At 35.5% G+C, this 24400-nt stretch overlaps 1 protein-coding gene across 1 annotated transcript in view; it reads right to left on the reverse strand.

Annotated features, from left to right (window-relative positions):
* The window catches only part of LOC103523959, a 125079-nt gene that overhangs the window by 76956 nt on the left and 23723 nt on the right, over positions 1–24400 (reverse strand). The window contains exon 5 of the mRNA XM_026833181.1: positions 17729–17788. Coding sequence (XP_026688982.1) covers positions 17729–17788 — 60 coding nt within the window. The remainder of the gene's footprint in view (positions 1–17728; positions 17789–24400) is intronic.

Genomic DNA, 24400 nt, shown 5'->3' on the forward strand with positions numbered 1-24400 from the left:
TCTAATTCCTTCAGTCTCTAATCAGGTAATTTATAGATTTTAAATGGGACTTGCTAGGTGTATCTAATTCCTTCAGTCTCTAATCAGGTAATTTACAGATTTTAAATCGGACTTGCTAGGTGTATCTAATTCCTTCAGTCTCTAATCAGGTAATTTACAGATTTTAAATGGGACTTGCTAGGTGTATCTAATTCCTTCAGTCTCTAATCAGGTAATTTATAGATTTCAAATGGGACTTGCTAGGTGTATCTAATTCCTTCAGTCTCTAATCAGGTAATTTACAGATTTTAAATGGGACTTGCTAGGTGTATCTAATTCCTTCAGTCTCTAATCAGGTAATTTACAGATTTTAAATGGAACTTGGTGAGTGTGAAGGAGAAATAGGAAGTCAAAGTAATACGAGGGAACAAGATGATGTATGGCGCACTTGTTGCACCACGCCATCTAGTCACCATAACACACCCTACACCCTCCTACGCAAGTTATGTCACACTCTCCACTCTATTAATATACAATTATACATAGCTATAATGTACTGCAGGGGAGGGGATTCTGCTAGTATATACATATTTCTAAGGGTGCAAAAGTCCTACATACCTACTGGACTCCGCACGCAGGAATTTCGTCAGAGAAGTCCCCGATTTCAATGCAATCTAGGTACATATTTCTAAAGCTAATTTCGAACATATTTCTAACGCTGATTTCAAACCCACCACTCTATTAATATACAATTATACATAGCTATAATGTACTGCAGGGGAGGGGATTCTGCTAGTACATACATATTTCTACGGGTGCAAAAGTCCTACATACTGGACTCCGCACACAGGAATTTTGTCAGAGAAGTCCCCGATTTCAATGCAATCTAGGTACATATTTCTAAAGCTAATTTCGAACATATTTCTAACGCTGATTTCAAACCCATGTTAACAAATCTTTGTGCAAGTCATTCTGAAACAATGGGAAGTAATTTGAAAACGTTTTTGGGTTCATTATTATGGGGACAGTATTGCAGCTACATTATTTGACAGTAAATTATTTGGGATGTCTATTATTGATCATCGGTCATCCATGAAGTGGTGCAATAGTCCTACATACTGGACTCCGCACACAGGAATTTCGTCAGAGAAGCCCCCGATTTCAATGCAATGTAGGTACATATTTCTAAAGCTAATTTCGAACATACATATTTCTAACGCTGATTTCAAACCCATGTTAACAAATCTTTGTGCAAGTTATTATGAAACAATGGGAAGTAATTTGAAAACGTTTTGGGGTCCATTATTATGGGGACAGTATTGCAGCTACATTATTTGACAGTAAATTATTTGGGATGTCTATTATTGATCATCGGTCATCCATGAAGTTTTAGCGGAGTTGATGGTTGTACATATATTAACTATAAAGGTACGTGTATGTAGGTACGTACCAAAAGTATGACACTGGGAACTCAATTTAGTAGTTTGGTAGGTAGGTCGGTAATTTACCTATGTATGGAATAAGAAAAGGGGTCTGAATTTTGCATCCCTGTGCTTCTTCCGATTATAAAACATATACAACTTTATTGGATTTCCAAGCAAACTAGCTACTAAATAAACTAAATTGTATATTTTAAAGATTCCAAACGACTTTGCAATAAATTGCTCTTTTCAAAATTCTTTAAAATAATGAAACTAGAAAAGTAAATAAAAATCTAAAGCATTAAACATATTTTTATCTCACACGAATCTAGACCAAATAGACTGACATTTTAATAGTTTCAGTTCTATTATTGTGTGTTATTGTTCTTAAGGGAAAAACTATTGCACAGATTTCACGGTATAATTTTCTTCTTCGAAAATACTAGCATGTTTTCATGTGTGTCTAGCTTTTATTCTTTCTAAATTCCCTTCGTTAGGAGACCGTCTAAACATGCGTCAAGGACTGATGCTTACTTGATCAAACATACAAAACTGACGGCATAGAGGAAAGTCGATAGAAAACGGTAAAAAACAGGCCATTTTTCACTTCACAGTATAACCGTAGCATATTAAAAGGGATGTAAAGTGTCCGGATTCAATGCCAGGAAGAACAATTCACTTCAACGACCCAAATGTCAAAAGTCCTACACACCTTCGATTCGACCCTGGTTCTACTTCATCTCCATTTGTTCTCTTCCACCCTCCACATCCATCTTTTCCAGTCACCCTCAAGTTCTTGTATTTCATTGAACATAATAAAGTTTGTACTCACTTATCAAAGGTCCTACACACCTTCGATTCGACCCTGGTTCTACTTCATCTCCGTTTGTTCTCTTCCACCCTCCACATCCATCTTTTCCAGTCACCCTCAAGTTCTTGTATTTCATTGAACATAATAAAGTTTGTACTCACTTGGGTTTCGAGTGAAAACTTTCGTTCCACAAGAAGTCTGTTGCGGTGACAAAACATGCTCTTATAGGTTTTGGTTTTGTCTCTAGTTTTTCTCTTTTCTTTACTCGATCGAAACGAAAATGTGTCTACCCCGATGCGACGCAAAGCTGAAAACTTGCACCTTTTTATTCCTGTTTTGTTGTTGTAGCAGCGGTGTAGATGCACCGAACGGGGTTCATGGTCTCTAACCAAAACACGCGCAAAGCTGATTAACTTCAGTGATCCGTTGAAGTGAAAAAAAGGACAAAGAAAGTATAAAACAGCCTTTTTTGGCGTCACCCAGTATTTGATAACAAATCAATCCATTGATGGACGCAGTTCCAATGTCACAGACAGTCAGTCCCATATTCCCCTATCGTGTCTAATGCCCATTACAACTCAACTGTATTCCAGCATGGCATACTGTTTGTCAATACAGCGGTAACAGAAAACTACAACATTATTATACCATCCAACTTTCTACTGCAAGTTTTTCCAGTATTTTCTTACATTATTCTCAAATTTCAATAGATACGAGTATGCTAACTGCATACTCTTAGGAAGCTTTTTCAGATAAGCCGTGGGTCTGTCAGACCGGCAACCCGGCATTTGGAATGAGAAGAGCTATATTTGGAGTGAGTGTTTCTAGGCACCTTCTATTATGTGTATCTATTCAAGAAATGCATTTCACCATTTCAGCTATGACAGCCTATGCGTGTTCACTGCAAGACACATCGTGAACATCGTAGTTTTAATGGTTTTATTTATCACAGGGGTTCGTCGAAAAGGGTATTGTCCTACTTTCTTATGATACGAATACCAAACTGGAAAAAACAAAATGCTTGGAAATATTGTGAAGATTGAAAATTGTTCGTGGACGAGAGGAAATTAGCAGAAGAGAGAGAAGATCTAGAGAAGAGGAATGGGCCTGTGCAAATTGCTTAGAAATTTGCGAAGTCGACAAATTTTCCGCGATTACTCATACTTAACTTTCCGTGTTCAAGATTACCAAAAATTCCGTCAGTTTAAGGCGGAAACAACTTAAAACGTGTCCTTGTGTGAGGGGGGAAAAGCATCCACCTGCACATTGCAACGCTTTCCGATTTCCATTTTCACACCCTTCTCATAGATTCGTGAGTACCTACATATATATAGGGCACAGCACCTACTTGGCAGCATGCTTTTAATTTACAAATCAGCGAGGCGCGAACATATCAATTAACTTTTAACTCAGTAAATTCATTTCATATCGTGCCAAATACAGGGCTGGGTGGAAATACAGGCTCCACAAGGCTAACTTTACGCTTTTCACATGATCTTGCATCGAGATTGTTAGGAATATTTGCAAAATTGCAAAGTAACTACATGGAATGACACTTTTAGTCCAGTAATTTTTGACAAAAAGGGGGTATTTGCCAATGTTTTTTGGTTGAAAAAATGGTCAAGCGTATAGGGGATTTCAGAGGACATTTGAGGCATGATTCAGGGTCTAATTATCCTGGACTACTTGGTTTGTCTTCTTTGGAGAACACAATGGGTAAAAGGACATCGATACTACTGACAGTGGCACTTCAAAGAAAAAAATGTTGAACATTTTCAGAGTAATCCTCTTGTTTCATATTTGATCTTCCTTCTACATTTGACGTTCCAATCAAAACGAAACATCTGTGTTCTTTATCTCGAAACATTCCACGCATTAGGAAATAAAAAACGAAACACAAATAAAAAGGAAGAAAAGCATAAAACACACCACACACCACGATGTGCGAAAAACAAAAACACATAAAAAAAGAAAATCTTGAAATAATGTTTAATTTTGAAAAAGAAATCCCAACCCTTCAACTTCTAGAGACCTAATTCGAAACCGCAAATAAACCAGAACTCAGGTCTCTATGACTCTATGGTATGAGACAGGTGGAAACTCCGCAGACGGCCCAATTGTAACTAAAAGTGTTGAGGAAAAACTTTCACAGCCTATTGGTATACGTGCCCAAGGTATGAAATAAAAATATTATTCGAATTTTAGGTTGAATAACAGGGGAACTTTTTATAATCTGATCATGCAGAAGTAATTATTTTAAAAATTTCAAAGTATAGAGAGGATAAAATAAGTAAAAGGAAAAAGTCAAAATGAACACTCAGACCATTGCTGGTGATTTTGCTTGACGGGAAATTCAATTCAAAATTATTTCCCATTAAAAATATTTTCCCAGCAAAGAAGGGGAAGAGGGATAATTTTGTATTATCAAAAAGTTCAAACGTATAGATGATATTGTGATTATAATGGAATCCTAGTGGGAGTTATGCTATTAAATCTCACTGCAAGTTATTCTTTCAATGTGGGAGGAACAATTTTTTGACAATTTTGAGATGATATAGGTCACACCTCGCGCAGAACCTATTGAAACCATTATTAAACCATGGTATTTGTGTATCTTGCATTGTTTTATGGATCCTTTTTAATCTGGTTCAGTGAAGAGGGTTGCATACACAAGTTTCATCAGGGACACAACTTTGGAAAATCTGGTATTGCTCTTTCATTTATTCCAGACACGTACACAACAGGATGGTGTACCGTGTTATCTGCTTATAGGAATGACATTGATATTAGGTAATATGACACAATAGTACCTACCTACCTACCTACCGAATACAGTGTATGTGTCAATAACTCGTGCATAATGTCTGCACACTTACCCTATGTTTCACAACAATAATCTTAGAGTGATATTGTACAATGGAAGTAGAGGTGACGGAAACAATACTTTAATTCAAATTTGGACCCTTCAAAAAGAAATAGACCAGTAAAAGGATTAAAGTTTCAAAGGAATCAGGAATAAATATGGCTAAAATGGTCTAATGTATAGGTATACAACGTAGTACGTACCTAACGAATGAGGTGAGGTGCACAGCGATTAATCGATCGATAAAATTGGCACGGTAGGTACTTACCTAAATTAGCGACCAACCAAACCCCTTCCATACTTCCCGTAAAAAGGACGTGGAAACCCACTCGTTATGTAAATTAGATAAGAATCTCTAATGTATAGGTATACAAATACAACGTAGTACGTACCTAACGAATGAGGTGAGGTGCACAGCGATTAATCGATCGATAAAATTGGCACGGTACCTAAATTAGCGACCAACCAAACCCCTTCCATACTTCCCGTAAAAAGGACGTGGAAACCCACTCGTTATGTAAATTAGATAAGAATAGTGGGTACCTAATAATAATCATACTGTGTTTACTCGTACTTTACAAGAAGAATAATAATTTTAATTAAATTTTTTAATATTTCTAATGCATGTCTCAAGTAACATAGAAGATAGAGAAAGTTACAAACATGCTTGCGCAAAGTGGAAACTGGAGAAGGAGAGACTGTGAAGAAATCGAGAAATATAATCAAGATGGGAATGGTGCTGCTCTTGAGCTGAAAAATAAATAATTATGCAAAAAGTAAGTTAAAAGCTTTCGGTGCACTTTGTATCAATATTTATTTAGATAAGAATAGTGGGTACCTAATAATAATCATACTGTGTTTACTCGTACTTTACAAGAAGAATAATAATTTTAATTAAATTTTTTAATATTTCTAATGCATGTCTCAAGTAACATAGAAGATAGAGAAAGTTACAAACATGCTTGCGCAAAGTGGAAACTGGAGAAGGAGAGACTGTGAAGAAATCGAGAAATATAATCAAGATGAGAATGGTGCTGCTCTTGAGCTGAAAAATAAATAATTATGCAAAAAGTAAGTTAAAAGCTTTCGGTGCACTTTGTATCAATATTTATTTAGTATGAGCGGGATACCCGTCCTTTGCAAAGGAAGAAGTTGGTGGTGCAACGATCGATAGTATAGGTACCATGCTGATTATAATAATTGCAGGTACATAAATAATTACAAAAAACAAGGATTGTATATGTAAATAACTAAATACCATTCTAAAATACTTATAGGTAATGTGTATCATACCTAGCCTGAATTAGATAGCTTTGTGCATTTTAAAATACCGGAATATAGGTATGGAAAAGTACCATGCTGATTATAATAATTGCAGGTACATAAAGAATTACAAAAAACAAGGATTGTATATGTAAATAACTAAATACCATTCTAAAATACTTATAGGTAATGTGTATCATACCTAGCCTGAATTAGATAGCTTTGTGCATTTTAAAATACCGGAATATATGGAAAAGTTAGCCGAAGTTGGAACAAATACACACAAAAGCCAAGCATTCGCCATTGCATCATAAGTACCTATGTATTCTAGTTTACTGCTTTATGTGATCCTTTACAATAATGTAAATTATGCGGGTGTTCTACATACTGTTATATGTTATATGAGTATGACTTTATAATTAGGTAGGTAACTTACATATACCTATATTTACATTAAATATAATACCGGTATGGAAAAGTTAGCCGAAGTTGGAACAAATACACACAAAAGTCAAGCATTCGCCATTGCATCATAAGTATGTATTCTAGTTTACTGCTTTATGTCATCCTTTACAATAATGTAAATTATGCGGGTGTTCTACATACTGTTATATGAGTATGACTTTATAACAAGGGCGCTCAACCTTTTTTGAAGGCGGGCCAAATTTTGGATACCAGATCAGGCCGCGGGCCACATGATACGTTTGACTGTGTGGTTGCTTGTACAAAGCTCTTAACAATAATACTCATAACAATAATATTAGTATGAAACAAGGTTTTCTGTTAAAAGTCCTAACTTCAAATAAAAACACTTGTTTCAAACAAGTGTATTTATTTATTTGAAGTTAGGACTTTTAACAGAAAACCCAAATTTAAAAACATTTAATCAGAATTAAACCCATTTAATTAAACACACATAATCTTGTACCAATCTTTCTATGTTTGGTTGGATGTAGTTCGGTGGTTGCCAATAAAACTACGTCCCTGAAGTGATTGGAAGAGTGTTTTTCACACACATAAGTAGACCCAAATCTTGAAAGAATTTGTTGAGCAAGGTCACATAACACGGGAAATTGGTATAATCTTGTACCAATCTTTCTATGTTTGGATGTAGTTCGGTGGTTGCCAATAAAACTACGTCCCTGATGTGATTGGAAGAGATGTTTGGATGTAGTTCGGTGGTTGCCAATAAAACTACGTCCCTGATGTGATTGGAAGAGTGTTTTTCACACACATAAGTAGTAACAAAAGTTAGTGTCGAAAAGAGTTTTTCCACACACATAAGTAGACCCAAATCTTGAAAGAATTTGTTGAGCAAGGTAACACGGGAAATTGGTCTTTTGGAACTTTTTTCCAAACTTTGACGATTGATTCCGTGTTTAGCTCTGATGTAGTGGATTCTTCAAACATATGCTTCAAAACAGAATGGTTCTGAATTTCTACTAATCGGTCTTTTGGAACTTTTTTCCTAATTTTGACGATTCATTCCGTGTTTAGCTCTGATGTAGTGGATTCTTCAAACATATGCTTCAAAACAGAATGGTCCTGAATTTCTACTAATTCTTGTTGAATTAATACTGGATAAATTAACATTTGGGATTCATTGATGGAACAGGGATTTTGAATATTTTCTTTAATAGGCTTTCGATCTGTAATTTGTATTTCTCAATGCCAGGTTTTCCTGTTTCTCTCAAAAATCCTTCGCGGGCCACTCAAAAATCCTTCGCGGGCATAGGGTTGAGCGCCCTTGCTTTATAATTAGGTAGGTAACTTATAATAACTTATATTTACATTAAATATAATACCTCTACTATTCATACCTATTCCAGTACGTTATATCAGAATGCCTTATCTAGCATATTATCCAGAACAAAACTTTCACAAAGCATTCTATTATTTTTTTGCCCACTGGAAAGTTTTCTTTCAGTTTGTTAGCAGAGATGAAATTAATTTGCTAATCTCTAAGTCGCTTTCTTAGCAACCTTCGCAATTGTGAAAAACTTTGATATGGGTATTTAAATCTTCCTGGAAGTCTAGTGTCCTCAATTACATTCATTTTAGAGAGCATGCCCTCTAAACCTGGAAACTGGAAACCCACGGATTTAATAAATCTTCCTGGAAGTCTAGTGTCCTCAATTACATTCATTTTAGAGAGCATGCCCTCTAAACCTGGAAACTGGAAACCCACGGATTTCAAATGATAATTTTCAATAGCATTGATGAAATATTCTAAATAATATCTCCACCGATGTCATTTATATAAATTAAAACATCGACAAATAATCTACATACATATTGAAAATAACTTAGCTGCAAGCAAAACAGATTCTTTTGAGTATTTCAAAAAAAAAAAAATGATAAAAAATAAATATAAATAAAATTCTTGATGGAAAATAAAAGAAAGTATCCAAAGCAAACAGGGATAATATAATCCCCTTTGGAAAATACCTTGCAGCTGTATTTTGGTGTTGTTTTACTGAAATTGTAATTTTATACACCGCACCGAATTGATTCGGGGCATTAATGCGTATTTCCTATTTCAGTATTGGAAAATAGGTGGTGGTGATTATGATGATGATTGTTCCTCTTGTTTCATGCCAAAATATTATTGATGACTTTGGATTTTGTCCTCATAATTTATTTTCAAAAATGTATCTCCTAAAAATAGTTTATGCAAAGTTTGAGCGACTTGGACCGAAAGCTCCTGTGAATCAAGAACTTATTATCGAAATTGAAACCCATCGCTACTTCAAATAACCATGAATTTCCTACAATGCGGACTGCCCAATCTGGTAAAGTGGTACAATCTCGAAGCTTTAAACCAGATTTTTGAAAGGCGCAACGCTACCACAAGTGTAGCACTCCTTCATACTGTGCCTTGTATTTTACTTTCTCCTTTGCAATAAAGACGAAACGTCCTCACCATGAAACTTGCACAAAATCAATTAAAACTTTGTGATATCGAACTTTGGGATTAAATATCAAAATTGTGCTCTTTCAAACATTAAATTAAGAAAATTAAAACTCAAAAATGTTTTAATGAACCTCCAGCCACCTCTCTCATTACTGCATCTCGCTCCTTAAGCCATACCGGCTGAAACTTTTTACATGGTTTTATTCTATTTTTTATTTAATTTAATCATTAGCTCAATACAAAAATGCGAAAACAACGTTTAGTACTCATACATAAATAGAATTCCTAATGTTGAGAATTGAGTACCGTTCAACACAAAATTAAATGTTGGTTCCGGAGCTGACAAAGTAAACTTTTCAATGTCAAAAGGAGGTGTTAATGTAATTTTATCAAACATGAGGAACATAGACGCAATAGTTGTGTTACTATTTACCAACTAATGATGAAAACCATTCTGTGAACATACCTAATGTCCTGATTTCTGGAAAATAAATCCCAGAAAAAGTTCAAAGTTGATTTCACGTGTATTCAAACCATTCTGTGAACATACCTAATGTCCTGATTTCTGGAAAATAAATCCCAGAAAAAGTTCAAAGTTGATTTCACGTGTATTCCAAGTGCAAGGCGCTTGAAATTGGACTGAATGAAAATGCGCAACTGTTCAACAGAAACATGCTTGAAATTACCAATATTCCGACTACGGTGATTAATCCGAATGAAGTGGTGGCAAAGGTTCTGGAGAAAGTGAATGGAGAGAAGATAGATGAAAAGTCCTATGGTACTGAAGTAAGAAAGCAAAATTGTGACACCATTTCTCAAAAGTAAAGAAAAGAGTTGTCGTTAGATTCCTACAGGTTTAGTGAGAAAGATAAAATTGATGACTCGAAAAAGGGGAAGCACATTAGAAGAGACAAAAGATTGGGATGAACTAGGAGTTGGGGGAGACATAAGACAAGCCAGAAGTTAAAGTTAGAAACAAGAGAGGTGCCTACAGGATTCGACAGGAAACTTTCACTCAAAAGTTTACTTCGTCAGACTAGGATTCCAAATACTGGCAGAGGTGAATTATGCAATGAGAAGGTTAAATACCCACCTTTTGAAGCATGATAGTTTACTACGAATTACCTCACCCAATTTGTGTTAATAAAAATTCTAACCCCCCACCAAGAGGAGGGCTATGCAACTATTATAAGCCATTAATAAAATTACCTCTATGAATAAAAGATTAAAGAAATTTTATTCTGTTCCAAGCTCTCTGCATTTGCTAGGAGGAAAACTCTCGTATGCCATACAATATACCCTGTTGGAAACACAGTGAGTAACAGATGTTTTTCAAGAAGAACAAGTTATAAATGCAATTAATAATAAAATACAACAGAAGAGATGGAGAGAAAAAAAAAGGTTCCGTTGATATAAAAACAAGAACAATAAGCACAAGCACCGAGGCCTTCTATTCTGGGATATACCGAGAGGTTTTGTTTGGTCTGTTAAAATCCTCTTTACTGTTGATGGTCTGCTAATATACATATCCTCTTAACTGTTGTAATGAAAAGAGCAGGAGTGAAAATAGCCAAGTGGGCCTGGTCCACCTTTTTTTCTCTCAAATATCTTCTTTAGAGAGACTAGGTAGGTAGCCAAAATTTCCAAAGTTCCGCAGTAAAAAATCTTTCTCCCTCTCTAACAAAAGAGCAAATCATACCTAGGCAAGTAGGCACATGTAGGAGAAAGGCAATCAGATAAATAGGTATGTGTATAGGTAACTATCAGATCCTGAAAATAAAATTTAGAAATAATAATAATTAAAACTTTCATAATATTGTTTATTCACCTATTTCCCAGCCAATAAAAAAACCGACCGAGTTGCAAATATTATTTGGGGGAAAAAATTACATCCTTCCCCAAGTCCTCATGTAAATTCAGGTCCGCTTGTATGGAATTCTATTAGTCCTCTACATATACGTACACTTGACAACTTGTGCTGTGCACTTTGTAAAATTAACTTTGCAATTTGTAATTGTAACTTGCAAAATTAGGTATCTGCCTTTGCGTTGCATAGGAGAAAACCTATTAGTATACAGGATCCAGACGTCATTTGTTGTCACTAGTAATACCGGGCCTGACTGGTCTTACCTATTGGTTTCCAGCTGAGTGGAAACTACGTGGCCAGAATTTTCAAATAAGATTCAGATTTAATTAATAATTAAGGGCGAACAATAATAATTACTTTTTATTTCTCCGTTGAAATTTTATGAAAAACTTTAATGAGCTCTTATGTTTGCCATCGGAATAATTGAATAAGGGACCGAGCTACGTAACTTGGAGGTGTAGGCTCCTACCCCTACGTACCAATAATAATATGCATATAGTGTTTATAAAAAGTATCCACAAAGTGTGAGAGTGAGCCCTTTTTACTTTTTTTCAGAGTTCTAAAGAGCTACTGGTATACCTCCTTAAAGGACTTTCTTTCAGTAAACCTTATCCCTAAAGGTTAAAGGAGAGCAATGTAAAAGGAATAGAAGAAGAAGAAGAAGAAGAAGAAGAAGAAGAAGAAGAAGAAGAAGAAGAAGAAGAAGAAGAAGAAAAAAAGAAATGGGAGTGAGAAATAGAAAGAGTGAGAGGCAAATGAAAGATATAAAGAGATCAAACCCCTCCATCTCCATACACCAGTGGAGTGTGCTCCATGAAACCTAGGGAAGCTACATATAGTGTTTATAAAAAGTATCCACAAAGTGTGAGAGTGAGCCCTTTTTTTTCAGAGTTCTAAAGAGCTACTGGTATACCTTCTTAAAGGACCTTCTTTCAGTAAACCTTATCCCTAAAGGTTAAAGGAGAGCAATGTAAAAGGAATAGAAGAAGAAAAAAAAAAAGAAATGGGAGTGAGAAATAGAAGGAGTGAGAGGCAAATGAAAGATATAAAGAGATCAAACCCCTCCATCTCCATACACCAGTGGAGTGTGCTCCATGAAACCTAGGGAAGCACCCAAACCTTTCCTCTCAAAAGGGGTTTTCCCCTTAAACCCTGTTCTTATACTTACTAATAAATAGGATTACCTATACTCTGGTTTCTAAAAGCCCAGAATCCAAAATTTTGGACACTATTTTTGTAATCTTAAAAGCCCATTTGTAAATGTGAACCTTGTATGTAGAATCAAAGACCCAATATTGCCCAAAATGTTGGACATTGTCTACTAATAAATAGGATTACCTATACTCTGGTTTCTAAAAGCCCAGAATCCAAAATTTTGGACATTATTTTTGTAATCTTAAAAGCCCATTTGTAAATGTGAACCTTGTATGTAGAATCAAAGACCCAATATTGCCCAAAATGTTGGACATTGGACCTATAAGTCTACAATACCCAAAAAGTCCTTGGGCCTTTGGAGTTTTAAAGGATATGGGTTACAGCTTCCCCTTCTGAAAATCTCACGCCACGTCACTGCCAAACACCTCCTAGACAAGAGGGAAAAATACTTGGGATTACTTCTTGTGAGCAGATAGAACGAACTACGAGAAAGTAGATGTAGATTCTGCAAGAGTATCTTTACATGGAAATCACTCCTAATCTGTTTATGTCATTTCTTTTCTTTGAAACAATCATTTTCCTTTCATTTTTATTTTCCTCCCCCGCGTTATCTTCCGTGTTTTGCGTTTGCTGTAATGCCTCAGCACCGTTTCTTCGTTTATATTTTCACATATCATTCTGTTCTCTAGAATCTCCTGGTTCATTTTGCTTTGGATTTCTTTCTGTTTCTTCACAAGGATAGATTTCTTGAATGGTAAATGCTGATTTGCTTAAACCGTCGAAGGACATGTAGTCCTTTTATCACAACAGTTGCACCACTATATTAGAATAAATAAAACATAGAGGTCCCGAGCTGGAAACTCTGGAAAAGCTATTTCTCATTGCCCATCGTCATGAATTCTGGAATCTTTGCTTATGTATTTTCTAAAGAATACAGAATACCGAGATGTTTCCAAGAAGGATTTTACCAAAACGATTATATTAGGTCCTATTAGGTGCCCACAAAAATAAGGTACAACTTGTTTTCACAAGGATAGATTTCTTGAATGGTAAATGCTGGTTTGCTTAGACCGTCGAAGGACATGTAGTCCTTTTATCACAACAGTTGCACCACTATATTAGAATAAATAAAACATAGAGGTCCCGAACTGGAAACTGATCCACTCACAATGTTTCAAGTGCCCATAATAAAAGTTTTTCTTCCATTGTTTAACCGTGCGAAGGTATTTATTTGCCTGAATATTGTTGATTCAACGTTTCCTTCCTGTTCAAATGATTCGGAAACAACCTCCAGAAAGTTAAAGCTGGCACTAATGATTTTACATTTATTTTCAACTTTTTCATATAATTTATTATTTCTGTCGTTAAAGGTAGGTTCTGTTCAATGGGAGTTGTTTTAGGCGACAGAAAGTTTCATTGTGTGACATCGGCATTATGTATCCACAGCACAACATGTCAAATGGACTTAGAGCTGTCCAAAGTAGAGCACTTCGCGGACGGCACATGTCTGTAAATTGTTCAGAATCTATATGTATATATCTGTTTGTGTGAATCTCGGATGATGAGTGATAGGTATTCAGGCGGGGATCCATAAAAGGCGTCCAAAATATTATGCAAGGAAAACAAGTTGGGCAAGGGTAGGTATTGTTTGCAGAGCTTCCCTGGTCTCGTTTCCAAGGAATCCTCCGCTTTAAAGTTTAGTCTAACCTAGGAGGCCAAATTGTATGAGAAACTGGATGTAAAATTTCTGAAAGCCCTTGCAACATGTTTAATAATAGAAATGTTATGGAACGAACATTCTGATTACGTATGATTATCTCATTAGACTTTAGAGCATTCCATATTTCAAAACAATACACAATACATACATCAAACAAGCTTTCCCCGTACAGAGGAGAAAAATGCCGGTAACTTTTGCCATGTGAAACATTTTACGTTCATTAAAAAGCTCAAACTTTAACTGGAAATATTTCGTGAGTTTTTGTTTTCCGCGAAAGAAGTAAGTTTAGTTGTTTCTTGTTTCTCTGCACATTGTCTGTTCTTGAGTGGAAATCTGGAACTTAAATCTTTTTGATGATAATGAAATTATTTAAATATTAAGTTATTACTTATTAAGATATTTTAGCAAAATTGCAAATCTCTTTTCGAATCAAGCTATAAATCCAAACTTTAACACCTCAATAGGGTTCAAACTCAAAGACATAATTTTAGAAATTTACAGCAACCATAATAATCATAAGGAACCAGATGAATTGCCATTTGAGTGTTCTTTTACCCTATCTTTTACAATATCTCTAACCGTTTTGTCGCATCCTTGTTTACAATATCTCTAACCGTTTTATTGCATCCTTGTCACATTTGTGAACTACATACCAAATTTCAAGTCTCTAGCGTATATCTACGCATGTGAACAAGCTTTTCTCGTACAGAGGAGAAAAATGCCGGTAACTTTTGCCATGTGAAACATTTTACGTTCATTAAAAAGCTCAAACTTTTACTGGAAATATTTCGTGAGTTTTTGTTTTCCGCGAAAGAAGTAAGTTTAGTTGTTTCTTGTTTCTCTGCACATTGTCTGTTCTCGAGTGGAAATCTGGAACTTAAATCTTTTGGATGATAATGAAATTATTTAAATATTAAGTTATTAAGATATTTTAGCAAAATTGCAAATCCCTTTTCAAATCAAGCTATAAATCCAAACTGTAACACCTCAATAGGGTTCAAACTCAAAGACATAATTTTAGAAATTTACAGCAACCATAATAATCATAAGGAACCAGATTAATTGCCATTTGAGTGTTCTTTTACCCTAACTTTTACAATATCTCTAACCGTTTTGTTGCATCCTTGTCACATTTGTGAACTACATACCAAATTTCAAGTCTCTAGCTTATCCGTTTTGTCGCATCCTTGTTTACAATATCTCTAACCGTTTTGTTGCATCCTTGTCACATTTGTGAACTACATACCAAATTTCAAGTCTCTAGCTTATCCCATTTATTCCCACGGGGTCGTTAGCGACCCACCTTGTTTTTTGATTTTTCTATTTTTTTCAGTGTTAGTTATAACTAAAATAATTATACATTTTATTATATTGAAACTATGTATGAAGCTATGATGTACATAGCATTTTTTTTCATGTCATTATCAAGTCTATTTAATCATTCCCATAGGTATCCGTTGTTTTCCATTGTGTCTGTGTGTGTTGTGTACATTACAATGATTCGGACATAAACCTTCAATGATTCAAGCATTGCACGTGGTAAATATAAATACTCGGTTTCGCAACGTTGCGTCGCGTCGTCTTTAACTATATCAGATATTATTTGCTTTTGTAGAATGTGGAATGTTTATCCAATTCATCAATTAATTACATTTTATCATACCAAATTTCAAGTCTCTAGCTCTTACCTTCTCGAGATATTTTGTTTACAGACAGACAGACACACATACGGACCAATGGCTGAAACTTTGGATTTAGGCTCTAGGGACCTCAAAACGTGTTTTGACACGCTACAAACTGACCATCGAAAATTTGACCCGATTACATTACTTTCCTTTCTATAGGATAAGGAAAGTAAAAAACTGGGACGCATTCGAGACGAAATTTGGGTTTTAGAAAGTTGTTGATGCGAGCTGTCATTCAACTCCTTCCACTAATGTGCTCCATGTTTCTCCATGTAGTCTTTGCCAGCTTTAAGAATGCCTCCTCTCTAAAACGTGTGTACGTTCTCCTTGCTGACTTAAAAGTCTTAATTTTAATTATTATTTTGGTTCCTCCAACGCAACGTTACACAAATGTCTTTTAATTTGAGTTTAGAGAGTGGTTCTTTTAATACATATTAACATATATACCTAATATTCCCAATGAAAAGCAATGTGTGGGCGATTGGATTGCATGGTTTTTGTATTCTCTATGAAATGCTTTTGAGATCACATGAAAACGGCTTCCTGATGTAAATACATACCTCTTTCCTGAAACTTTCACTGTCTCTATCACTTACAACAACTTATACTTGACAGCGAATTCAAATTCTGAAGCTCTCCTCTTTACCAAAGAATTGAAGTGCTTGAGTCAGTCATTGCAATCAGCATTCAGCTATAGAGTCGCGGCTTCCTGATGTAAATACATACATACCTCTTTCCTGAAACTCTCACTGTCTCTCTCACTTACAACAACTTATACTTGACAGCGAATTCAAATTCTGAAGCTCTCCTCTTTACCAAAGAATTGAAGTTCTTGAGTCAGTCATTGCAATCAGCATTCAGCTATAGAGAATTTGCATTTCGGGAGACCCTGGATGACGGGGAAAAGAATTTGTAATTGAAATTGCAAGGTGGATTCAACGAGACATAAAATTGTTTCCTGAGTATCTCTTTGGTCTTGGAAAAAAAGCGTTGAAAAAAAAAGAAGACAAGAAGGAGAACAATACCTGCACTAATGATAATACCTCTAAGCCTGAGATATGTCACTGTGCCCATCCCTCCCCTACCCTTTTGTAAATGAAATTCGTTCTGGATTAACATTTAAATTAAAATATGATATAGAAATAATAGAAAACCGGGCAGATAAGACAGGGATAGGCGGAAAGAGAGGAGCGATAGGAAGAGTAGAGGGGGTACTAACTAAAAGCCATCATCAGGTATGAATGGGAAGAGAGGAGTTGAGCGATGCAGAATAGAGAAGGAGAGGTATAAGAATAAAAGATAGATAAAGGGGACAGATAGGGAGAGCTGAGAGGAAATAAACTCGAAAGATTTTCTATTTAATTGGAGAAGGAATGAAGACATTCTGTCCAGGACATGACAAGCGTGGGGGGAAGAGGAGGAAGTTTAATAATAGGTGGAAAATGGCAATGGAGAGGGAGAAAAGAAAGGCTAGTATAAGTAGGGCCCTGAAGAAAAGGGGGCCAGACGGAATGAGGATGACAACACTGCGATGCTGATGATGATAGATAAAACTGAAGAAGACAATATTCGTGCAGAAAGAACGTGGAGAACTTTCAATATACATAGCATAGGTATCATCAGGTTATTAGAGAACTCTGCTCGAGATCTAGACATTAAGGAATCAAGCGAATTGCTTTTCCTTTTACTCTTCTTCTTTTGGACTAAAACTCATCCACCTCTTCAATTATCTTCTAAATCACCCATTCTTTTGTTCTTACCCTCGTAAAGATCACTAGGAAGTGTTCACTTACCAACTGAGACGTAAATCCAAATGAGAGCGAGAATCTCTGACCACGTCATGATAGACAAAAAGCGCATTGCTTTTCCTTTTACTCTTCTTCTTTTGGACTAAAACTCATCCACCTCTTCAATTATCTTCTAAATCACCCAATCTTTTGTTCTTACCCCCGTAAAGATCACTAGGAAGTGTTCACTTACCAACTGAGACGTAAATCCAAATGAGAGCGAGAATCTCTGACCACGTCATGATAGACAAGTGTTCACTTACCAACTGAGACGTAAATCCAAATGAGAGCGAGAATCTCTGACCACGTCATGATAGACAAGTCTGGAACCAAAACAAAACATACATTATAAGATAACAAAAGAGTCTGTGTACCTCCAAATGAGTAAGCTACGTCTACACGAGAAATGAGGTCCAATCCTCAATTAATTTGTTGAATTTACAGGCTTTCCTTCCAGTAACAAGGCGACTTTCGCGTTGCCTGCAAACACTTTTTTCCATTCTCATGTTCAAGTGTTCGTCATAATTTTCGGGCTTTTTTCTTTAAAGAAAATATTAATTTTTATTTCGCAATCCCTTTTATTTTTTCCTCAAGAAAATGGTACGACATAACAAAACCCCGAGAGATAAAAAGTGAAAAAGCTTCTTTTTTTCAAAGTTTTAAGTAACAAAAAATATACAAATCCCATTGAGAGGGAAAAATATAGCCAATTTATTACTTAAATTTACTGAACTGTAAACCTGAAAATGAAAATATTCGAAAAGGCATTTACGCCATCAGCTTGCTCTCCTTCCCCTGTTACGTCAACAGATAACTTTTAATCAATATTATCAGAATACCTGTTTGACCATCGGGTAACTTTTCCTGAAATGTGCGATGCAATTTTATAGGTATCTACTCCGTAAACAGGGTAATGATAAGAGTAAAATTTCTTCGTTGTTCATTTATTAGGTAGAGTAGAAATACCTACATCAATATTAGACATATTGTGGATAGCATTTTCACCGACCGACAGCAGTCAATGCAAACGGAAGGTAAATGGCCTTAAAAGAGAAGCATCTCTGGTATTAAGTACTCTTTATTAAATTAATTAGGTTTGTCTGAAGTTGACAAGTTTTTGTAGCTTCACATAGGGACTGAGGATGCACTTTTACAACTGACGACTTACTTACATAAAGGACTTGACAACAACAAAAAAATTATTGGAGCATTTTTGGATATTAAAAAGGCGTATGAATCTGTGGACCATAACATACTACTGACACAACTGAAGAACATTGGACTAGACGAGACTGTAACAGGGTAATGATAGTAAAATTTCTTCGTTGTTCATTTATTAGGTAGAGTAGAAATTCCTACATCAATATTAGACATATTGTGGATAGCATTTTCACCGACCGACAGCAGTCAATGCAAACGGAAGGTAAATGACCTTAAAAGAGAAGCATCTCTGGTATTAAGTACTCTTTATTAAATTAATTAGGTTTGTCTGAAGTTGACAAGTTTTTGTAGCTTCACAACCAGATTTCTATAATAGAATTTCTCAGAATATTATAACAGAAGTAACGAGACCTGTACATAAACTCAATTAAAAGAAACATGGATACGAAGTAGGAACAGCTTTTATGAGAATTTAATGTACTTTCTGCAAGGGAAGAAAAAAAATTGAATTCTTAATGGTCGGCTAATACTTTATGACTTTATATTTCTCAGAATATTATAACAGAAATAACGAGACTTGTACATAAACTCAATTAAAAGAAACATGGATACGAAGTAGAAACAGCTTTTATGAGAATTTAATGTACTTTCTGCAAGGGAAGAAAAAAAATTGAATTCTTAATGGTCGGCTAATACTTTATGACTTTAAAAATGATTAAAGACATTTTAAAAAAGTTCTTCTGGCGTTTTTCCAAATGAGTTTTCTTTTTTGCTGCTTCCTCGAAATATGGAAAGGAAAAATATGACTGGAAATTCGGTACATTCCTAACCTATCAACGTATCAACCTATCTACATTTATTATGTAAATTTGACAACGAAAACAATTATTATGTAGGGATATCTTAATTCACATGAGAAGAAAATCAAAGGTAACATAACAGGGTATCATTCAGGGGAGCGCTCCGCTCTACCAAGTCAAAAAGTTAGGGTGACTAGGCATCGACGAATTCTTTTGGGTCCAAGACTTTGCGGATTCTTCTTTTTTCGGGTTCAATTGATTCACCTCTAAGCAATGTGCTGTGAGCCAACCTAAGGAATACTTCAGCTATTTACAAGGGAGAGGTGGGGCTGCTCCCCCCGACAGTAAACTTCAATGTAGTTGTGTTATCACTGTTATCAGTGAATAATTTATATCATCACTACCTTGGTGTGAAAGAAATAAAAATTACATTATCATGAAATATTCCAACAAATTATTAATATGTTCGTATTTATTGTAAATAGGAGCATCACTATGAGTGTTCCTGATGTTTTCCTATTTTCTTAAAAATGTACGTATAAACAGCATTATTATGACCCGAATCTAGAGAGCCTGACACTCTCCATGTTTTATATCTACACTCTCTATCTCATGTTATCAGAGAGATCATTAATCACAACCAATAAGTCGTCCGATAAGACACTGTCATTCTTGATCACATATTTCAGCAGCAGCAGCAGCAGCAGCAGCAAGCAGCACAGCAGCAGCATGAGCAAAAAAAAAAAAAAAATATATATATACTTTTTTCTGTCTAGGAAGTCTAGTTGATGATTAAACTTTAAGTGAGAAGCTTTTTTTTTTTTTTTTTGTGTTAAGCTTTTTTTTGAGACACATACCAAGGACATAAAAACAACACATCAACGAGATGAAGTGAAAATGAAACAAATGAGAACCAAAAAAAGAGAAGCATGGGGAGAATAAGGTGGAGAGAAGGGATGAGTAAAAAAAATCATCCATCTTGGATTAATGGTGGAAAGTCTCATGGGAATGAATATGAGATGAGTCCAAAGACATTGGTGTAAGGACCGAGGGATATGTGAAGTTGGGAAGTAAGGGAGAGGATAAGAAAGAAAATGAAAGAGAGGCGAGGGAGGAGGACATGATAGAGTTCAAACCATAACTCATGTTTTTCTTCAAACCATTATGGCGTAAAGTAAGAGCAACATTTTATCCTGAGCGAGTATAAGGTAAAGTATATTGGTTAGAAGGGATGGAAAGTTTATCAGATAACTAAGAGATACCTCACCATTACCGTGATGTTTAGCGCTCATTTCTGATACCTCTACTGGTAACTATCCTGTTAATGTAGAGAAAACTCCCATGGGTATGCATAGGGTGAGTCTAGGACAAGAAGAAAAATCTTTCTCCCCCTTTCTCCAGTTTGTTAAAAACTTTCTTTCCCCACCAAAGTTGGCTTGGAAAAGCAGTAGATGATAAAAGAACCAGATGTTATTGATGTGGATGTGGTAATCACCTACCTACTCGTACTAACCTACATAAGATCCATGGATCACAACATCAATATAAATAAGTTGACAATAATATTCAGTATCAGCAAATGTAGATCTTCGTATTTCTTTCAATCTTAGACTTTTTAGCGAGCATTATCTTTATAATTCATCTCAATATTTTATCTTGCCATTAACAGGAAAAGAAAAATAAAAAGAGAAGAAAAAGTGGTCGGGGAAAATACTAATTGAAAAAATTAATTTTCTTCGTTAATTAAAAATAAATCGTAATCTTTCACTTGACATTTTCCAAGATAAAGAAGTACCTACGTCACTATGTTTAATTTTCTTCGTTAATTAAAAATAAATCGTAATCTTTCACTTGACATTTTCCAAGATAAAGAAGTACCTACGTCACTATGTTTTGCTATAACGAGAAGATTGACTTTGTTACGTAGGCGTAGGTATTTTTTGTTGATAATAATATCGTCTATGTGTCAGAATTTCTTAAAAGTGCAGCTCCAGATAGCAAATGACCTTTTCCAGGACCATATTCTTCCTCATATCTATCATGATTTATGTCACCCTTGTCCGAGATCTGAGGAGAGAAGCGAAGCAAATTGAATGCTTAGAAAATCACATCAGACCACTTTGAACCAGCAGTTCCCAACCTTCCTCCAAGTATTTTTTGTTGATAATATACGTAATATCGTCTATGTGTCGGAATTTCTTAAAAGTGCAGCTCCAGATAGCAAATGACCTTTTCCAGGACCATATTCTTCCTCATATCTAGGAATTTCTTAAAAGTGCAGCTCCAGATAGCAAATGACCTTTTCCAGGACCATATTCTTCCTCATTTCTATCATGATTTATGTACCCCTTGTTCGAGATCTGAGGAGAGAAGCGAAGAAAATTGAATGCTTAGAAAATCACATCAGACCACTTTGAACCAGCAGTTCCCAACCTTCCTCCAAAAGCTAGTCTTTTTATGCAATTTGCAAGGTGGTAGTCCTTATGAGAGTCATTCTCACGATAGTAACCGTCGCAGCAACTATCATACTGTCTTCCAGTGACTATTGTAAGTGAAACAGAGGGTTTTTCAAGTGCAGCATGGCCTTCTTTTGATTCAGCCAGCGCGTAGCGTTAGAGGAATTGACTATTGTAAGTGAAACAGAGGGTTTTTCAAGTGCAGCATGGCCTTCTTTTGATTCAGCCAGCGCGTAGCGTTAGAGGAAAAGACGTAACACTTTGACAAGACAGTTGTCTTTGAAAAACGCACAGTAAAATATGCTCATGTTCTCATTCCTACGTCTTTTGCTGGGCATTCTATCGGGGATTTAGACACTGTCTGTGGATTGAATGGGAATCACTACTTTAAGATTCTAAAAGGTGAGAAAAGAAAAGTTCCCTTTGACAAATGTTATCGGGGATTTAGACACTGTCTGTGGATTGAATGGGAATCACTACTTTAAGATTCTAAAAGGTGAGAAAAGAAAAGTTCCCTTTGACGAGGTCATAAATGTCAAGTTTCAACTTAAAATAGTATGACAAAAGGTTTTTCCTATAGCTTCTTTTTTTTTTAGAAAAAAAAAACATGATGGCTGCCTCAGAGTTTTATGGCCAAGTGCACTTTTCTTGAGAACATCATTTTGTTCTCTTCACAAACTCAGACAACTATAGCTTCTTTTTTTTAGAAAAAAACATGATGGCTGCCTCAGAGTTTTATGGCCAAGTGCACTTTTCTTGAGAACATCATTTTGTTCTCTTCACAAACTCAGACAAGATGGCTGCCTCAGAGTTTTATGGCCAAGTGCACTTTTCTTGAGAACATCATTTTGTTCTCTTCACAAACTCAGACAATTTTCTTGTGATCCCTTCGTCCTCACCCTTTGCCCAGTCCTACCTCTATCACCCTCGAATCCTCTCTTCTCCTATTCAACCCCAAAATTTCCTACAACATAATAGTCTCACACTTTTATCTCTATACTGTCTCACTTCCACTCTCTATCTTTTTTCTGTGAAGAAAAATTCATCCCAACTGAGATATGGAACTGGATTGAAAGCACACTGTCGGTAAAAGATTACAAAACGAACATATACGTTTGCAAGGCACCGGCTTGCCTTACTTGTCTAATAGTACCTACTCATAGCTACATAAGTCATTCAACCCCAAAATTTCCCAATACAACATAATAGTCTCACACTTTTATCTCTATACTGTCTCACTTCCACTCTCTATCTTTTTTTCTGTGAAGAAAAATTCATCCCAACTGAGATATGGAACTGGGTTGAAAGCACACTGTCGGTAAAACTTGGTAAAAGATTACAAAACGAACATATACGTTTGCAAGGCACCGGCTTGCCTTACTTGTCTAATAGTACCTACTCATAGCTACATAAGTTTATGGTTTAAAATGGGAGAGGATTTGATTATTTTGACTAGGTATTACTGAGGAGTTAAGAAAGCACGGGTAATTTTCACAGCATGTCATAAAAAAAAAACTTTGAAACGAAGTTTTAAATATGTAAGATACTCGCAGTCTGAACTTATTCCAATAGAAATAGAGTTTCAAATTCAATCACCAAAAGCATCTAAAAGTAGGACCGCCACAGGAGATCTATAGGTAGGTAAAGGTTGCAGTCATTTTCAAGAGTTTTGAGAGAATAGACTCTATTCAATAGAGGAAGATACTGCGGGAAAATACAGAGTGATGGAAAAATAAGAAAACAACCAAGTGTCTTTTAGCAGTTTAGGATAGAAATTTGGCTATTTAGCCAAAAGCTGAAATTTCGTATACATATTAACCTAAGCTATTAAAGATGTCTGGTTTCAAAATTGTGCTCAATTTTTTATCCTGTTTCCAAAACTATAAGTAAGTAGGAGGAAGATACTGCGGGAAAATACAGAGTGATGGAAAAATAAGGAAACAACCAAGTGTTTTTTAACAGTTTAGGATAGAAATTTGGCTATTTAGCCAAAAGCTGAAATTTTGTATACATATTAACCTAAGCTATTAAAGATGTCTGGTTTCAAAATTGTGCTCAATTTTTTATCCTGTTTCCAAAACTATAAGTAAGTACTTATCACAAATTGGGAATCCTATAAGATAAAGTTAGGCCTAGGGGCTTGAGATTGGACCCGAGTATACCAACCTAAGAATTGTTGTGGTCTCATCAAAGTATTTTTTACTATGGTAGGCTAATACCTACAATTTCAGCTTTTCATCTAAATCTGTTCACAAGATATTCATTGTTTTTCGTACTCCATCACTCTGTATGAGGGCCTTGGGGCTTGAGATTGGACCCGAGTATACCAACCTAAGAATTGTTGTGGTCTCATCAAAGTATTTTTTACTGTGGTAGGCTAATACCTACAATTTCAGCTTTTCATCTAAATCTGTTCACAAGATATTCATTGTTTTTCGTACTCCATCACTCTGTATGATGCCCAATACTGAGAACAAAATGGAATGTGGTATAAACTAATAAACTATTGAAACTTGCT

The sequence above is a fragment of the Diaphorina citri genome, unplaced genomic scaffold (assembly GCF_000475195.1).
Source record: "Diaphorina citri unplaced genomic scaffold, Diaci psyllid genome assembly version 1.1 scaffold86, whole genome shotgun sequence".
Classification (NCBI taxonomy): Eukaryota; Metazoa; Arthropoda; class Insecta; order Hemiptera; family Psyllidae; genus Diaphorina; species Diaphorina citri.